This window comes from Oryza glaberrima, chromosome 3 (assembly GCF_000147395.1).
Source record: "Oryza glaberrima chromosome 3, OglaRS2, whole genome shotgun sequence".
Classification (NCBI taxonomy): domain Eukaryota; kingdom Viridiplantae; phylum Streptophyta; class Magnoliopsida; order Poales; family Poaceae; genus Oryza; species Oryza glaberrima.
Window position 1 is genome coordinate 29453589 of NC_068328.1, and position 4700 is coordinate 29458288.

General features: G+C 39.9%; 1 protein-coding gene across 1 annotated transcript; it reads right to left on the bottom strand.

Annotated features, from left to right (window-relative positions):
- Nucleotides 1–211: 211 nt before the first annotated feature.
- On the bottom strand, nucleotides 212–4468 carry LOC127767933 (4-hydroxy-3-methylbut-2-enyl diphosphate reductase, chloroplastic-like). The gene is made up of 10 exons (XM_052293422.1): nucleotides 4135–4468; nucleotides 3807–4009; nucleotides 3251–3430; nucleotides 2110–2241; nucleotides 1902–1976; nucleotides 1717–1822; nucleotides 1426–1526; nucleotides 1121–1306; nucleotides 673–759; nucleotides 212–536 (listed from the first exon to the last, which is right to left on the bottom strand). The coding sequence occupies exons 1-10, from the start codon at nucleotides 4439–4441 to the stop codon at nucleotides 465–467; spliced, it is 1449 nt and encodes a 482-aa protein (XP_052149382.1). The 5' UTR covers nucleotides 4442–4468; the 3' UTR covers nucleotides 212–464.
- Nucleotides 4469–4700: the final 232 nt, after the last annotated feature.

Sequence of the window (4700 nt, forward strand, 5' to 3'; positions counted from 1 at the left end):
GTCCTTAAATAATTACAGCCATGGATTTTGGCGTCCAACTTTGACCGTTCGTCTTATTTGAATTTTTTTAAAAAAAATTAAAAACATAAGTCACGAGTAAAGTACTATTCATGTTTTATTATCTCATAACAACAAAAATGCTAATTATAAAATAATTTCAAATAAGACGGACGATCAAAATTGAGCGCGAAAACTCATGGTTGCACTTATTTTAGGACGGAGGTAGTATATTATAAGATGGAGGGAGTAGTATTTTACATTCGCCCTGCAAGCAACTCAAAGTTATCAGTATGCCTTCCCAGATCACCAAATATGCACAAATAGTTCATGCTATGAACTCAAGTCTCAAATTCTCAATCAGCCGATCTTATTTCTTCTGTATCTTTATCTGACCATACTAGCATCTCATGTCTCCTTGTGCTTGCTCATCTCTGTGCGCCTGCAACAGTGTCTCATGATCTCATCTATTGCTCTGTCGCTTCACCAAGCTCCTGACGCTTTATCTCAAACACCTTCTGCAGCACATCCTCAACGACCTGGCATATTATTTAGTGCAGATATTTAGTCCCATGGTTATACTAGCACTGGAGCACTTATGGGCAAAACATTTGTAGTACTTGATAGGATATTTATTAATTCAGCGTGTAAATCGGATTAGATGCATAGATATACCTTGTCTGGAGTAGAGGCTCCAGAGGTGACTCCAATTGTGATTGCTCCATGGGGTAACCATTTGTCTTTCTCAACAAGTTCACCATTCTGCCATGCAATTGCACACATTCAGTAAATAACATAAACACATCCATTGTCATCTTTAATAGACTCACAGTATAGTTATCTTCCATTTTACAGAAGAAGTATATCATGAATTACTTTTTTGAAACAAAGGCAAAAGTTCTGCCTCGTTTCATTGATCAAGAAGAGATACACATCAACCATGAAAGAGTTACACACTGAAAACACCATTCTACAGGCACCTCAATATCATTCCCCATAGCTACATTGAACACTTGAAAACACCAAAGCAATCAAAACACCTATATACAACACCCAAGACCTAAGTACATCATGAATTATAAGCATGAGAGATAAATGTATCAGATGTGTTAAGGAAGCAAACCTTTTGTTTGTAGCTGATCTTGTTCCCTGGCCCAATCCTCTGCTCACCATCGACCCAGTAGGAAGGAATGCCACTGAGTTCTCCAATTTCTTGCAAATGGGAGGTGTTACTGGAGTTCCATCCTCCGACGACAAGTATGAGGTCAACTTCCTTCTCTACCAATTTGTACATCGCATCCTGCCTTTCCTGATTCTCCGAGGCAAAATGTGTGATCAATATTGTCGAGTTATATTATAGATGTGGAATAGAGATTACCGAGGAAAATCTTTTCTAGAGTCAAAAATCAAATAGGAAAAAAAGATCACCTGAGTAGCATTGCAAATGGTGCCGACTCTGACGAAATGTTCTTGCTTGTTGTTCTGATCAAGACCATACTTACTCATCATTGTCTGCTCAATGAGTATTCCTAAAAAGACATAGTTTGATTGTAAATTTGCAAAGAGCTAACAAATCCCTTTTAAGTATAATTGATCGGATGACTACGACTATATATAAGACTGAAAATATTGGTTGTTTACATTCGCTTTGGATGAAAAGGCCTGTTTAATCCATTTTCTAAAAAATAAGACCGAAAAATCGAAGTCAAATTAACCCACCAATTTCTTTAGTTTCTCCTTTAAGCATTGTTGTTTGATTCACAACGCCTACTCTCTCCAAGTCAATATCAGGGTCAAATCCTGGAGAGACAGCATCTCTGAATTTCTGTAATCGCAAGCGTCTCCAATATTACAATCAGGTGATTCTAACATGTCGGTAAAGCATGATTCTTCTAAGCCCTTACCTTAAGGAACTTCTCTTTTGTTGAGCTGGACCCATCAAGTTGGCCTTCAAGAATGTAATCACACACATACTTTGCCTATATATAACTATGATCACAATATAATCATAGAGATACAATACCTATATTTAGCAACTGAAAACAGTTCCTGTTTCACAAAAATCATTATTTTGAACTTCATAAAAATGAATTGCAATTTAAAAAAATGTACCTCAGTTATGTCCTTCACAATGATGTACTTGTCTGCAAAAGAGGCGGTTGCAACAGTCTCTTCGTGGGCATATTTTCCATGGATAATCGTAGCGTAGTTACCCTTTATATGCCTTTCTGTCATGTGCACAACCTAAGATTTCAATATTTACATGGTTTGTCAGCCCAAAGAGGAGACTGATAATAGTGGCATGGTGCAAACTTAATACTCCATCCGTTTCAAATTACTTGCCGTTCTAGATTTATACTAAGTCAAACATGTCTATCTTTGACAAATATTATGAAAGTATTTCTCAAGGTGAATCTAAAAATATAAATCTTGTGATGCTAAACTATATGATTTTATAAAAAATAATAGTCAGAATAAAATGTTTGACTTAGGACAAGCCTTGAAATGGAGGGAACACTAGTAAACAAAGACAACATGATCAATAACTAAATATGTACTCCCTCCGGGTTGATAATATTTGTCGTTTTGGATAAGAGCACGGTCTCAAAAAACAACTTTGACCATTATTTTTCATTATAATATGTATAAAAGTGTTAACAAATATATGATCTTATTAAATTACTTTTTAAGACTAATCTATACATGTAGTCACCATATTTGAAAGACAAATATTTTTAAAATGATTTATAATCAAATATTTTAAAGTTTGGCCTCACCCTTGTCTAAAACGACAAGTATTATCAGTCTGGAGGGAGTATAAAGCCAAATAGAGACCAATTTTTTATATTTGTTGAACATTTTTAATTTTTAAATAAACCATTCCAAAACTTATTTTTAAAATCTAAACTTTTTTGGCTACCCGCCATCCCGTCTGGTGTGGCAAAACAATATTGACATGCCACACATAGTGGGTGTAGCTGTTTTATCCTGCCACCCTAGCCAAGGTAGCGTGGCCAAACAATGTTGTCACGTCACGTAGACCGGCATGACAATGTTGTTTTATCACGTCAATCTGGCTAGCGTGGTCAAAAATTTTAGATCTTAGAAACAAATTTCCAATTGGTTTATTTTTAAAATTTAAAAATAAAAAGGCTCAAAATATATATATATATATATAAAATCATAGAGACCCCCCACACAAAAAAAGAAAGGAAAGAAAAGAAAAACAAGCCAATGAAATGAAAATAGTTACCTTTAGGACCAAAGGGCAGGTTGTGTCAACTATGTGCACGTTCTTCCTGTTTAGCGTGACCATCTCATCCACTGTAAATCCAAACGCTGGAAAAATGACCACATCGCCATCTTGAACAACACTCAAATCTTTTACACCGGAAACAACCGGGATGATTTTTATTCCCATCTCATCCAATCTCTGCAAATCCAAACTAACGAGGTAGTAATTGTACATCTCTTGTTAATCACCTTACACACACATAAGATCGAATGAAGCAAAGAGGGACCGGGCAAAGTCTAAAGAAGGACTTCATGAGAAAAAGCACAAGCACTCGTCAAAGAAAAAATTATCTTCGTACACTAATTCTAAACCAAGTGGTAAAGACAACTTGCACCTAGATCTCAACATCTATCCAAAAACCACAATCAATCAATCTAAGCATGAATTAACTTGTTCGTTAGCTAGATGAATCGACTGCATGCAGCTAGTAAATCCAACATATACAAAATTAATTGTATCCTGCTCAAGTTTGATCAATTAATCAAGCTGAAATTCTGTAGCTAGGTTGTTGTACCTCGCTGACGGTTGGGTTGTGGATGATCTGGTTAGTGAGCCACAGCCGCCGGTCGGGAAACTTGACGCGCGAGTCGTACACGAGGCGCACGGCGTTGTCGACGCCGAGGCAGAAGCCGTGCGCCTCGGCCAGGATCAGCCTCACCAACCCGTCCATGGTCACGTACTCTCCCCCGCTCCTCTTCATCTCGCTGATCAGCTCGCCTTCACGCAATATGCATCGATAGCATCAAACGCCAATTGATCGATGACGAACTCGATTGTTTTGTTTGTTTGATCTACAAATTGATCAGTTTAATTTGTGAGGCAGTATGGGTATAATAGCTTACTGGTGTACTCGAGGTTTACGGCGCCGAGGATCTTGTGGCCGAAGCTCTTGCGGTTGTAGTTGCCTTGGCGGATCATTCTGCGGCGGTACTCGTGCTTGTCGAAGTTGCCGGGGTCGTCGTCGGGCGCCGGCGGTGAGCTGCTCCCGCCTCCCCCGGCGCTGGAGACGACGACGACGTGGCGGCGAGGAGTACCGCGGCGGCGTTGCGCTAGGTGGTTCAACGACAACGAGGTGGTGGTCGCCGGCGGCTGCGGGAGAGGAGGCAAAACGAGGGGGAGGTGGTGGCCGGGGCGCGCGAAGGCCGCCATCGATCTGCCGCTTCGCCGACGAGCTGATGCCTAGTGGAAATGGACGCGCTGAGTGGGGTGCTATGTCGTCAAAGAATCAGCATTTAAAAACAACCGAGAAGCTAAGCTTTTTCTTCGTCCTCTGCTCGTTGGAGGGTGAGGTCAGCGTATCTCTTCACTTGACTCGATCGTGCCAGGATTTCGATCTCCTCTTTTTTCTCCAGATCTCCTCGATCGATCCCTCCGTGCTAAGCAAACCGGCTAGCTAGCGAACAGTAGT

Bases quoted from the DNA above. Each gene is read 5' to 3' on its own strand.
- LOC127767933 (XM_052293422.1), bottom strand. From the start codon at position 4,441: ATGGCGGCCTTCGCGCGCCCCGGCCACCACCTCCCCCTCGTTTTGCCT. The intron at 1,977-2,109 runs GTACATTTTTTT...AGTTATATATAG, and splicing joins TTGTGAAGGACATAACTGAG to GCAAAGTATGTGTGTGATTA. The intron at 537-672 runs GTATATCTATGC...ATAATATGCCAG, and splicing joins GAGCCTCTACTCCAGACAAG to GTCGTTGAGGATGTGCTGCA.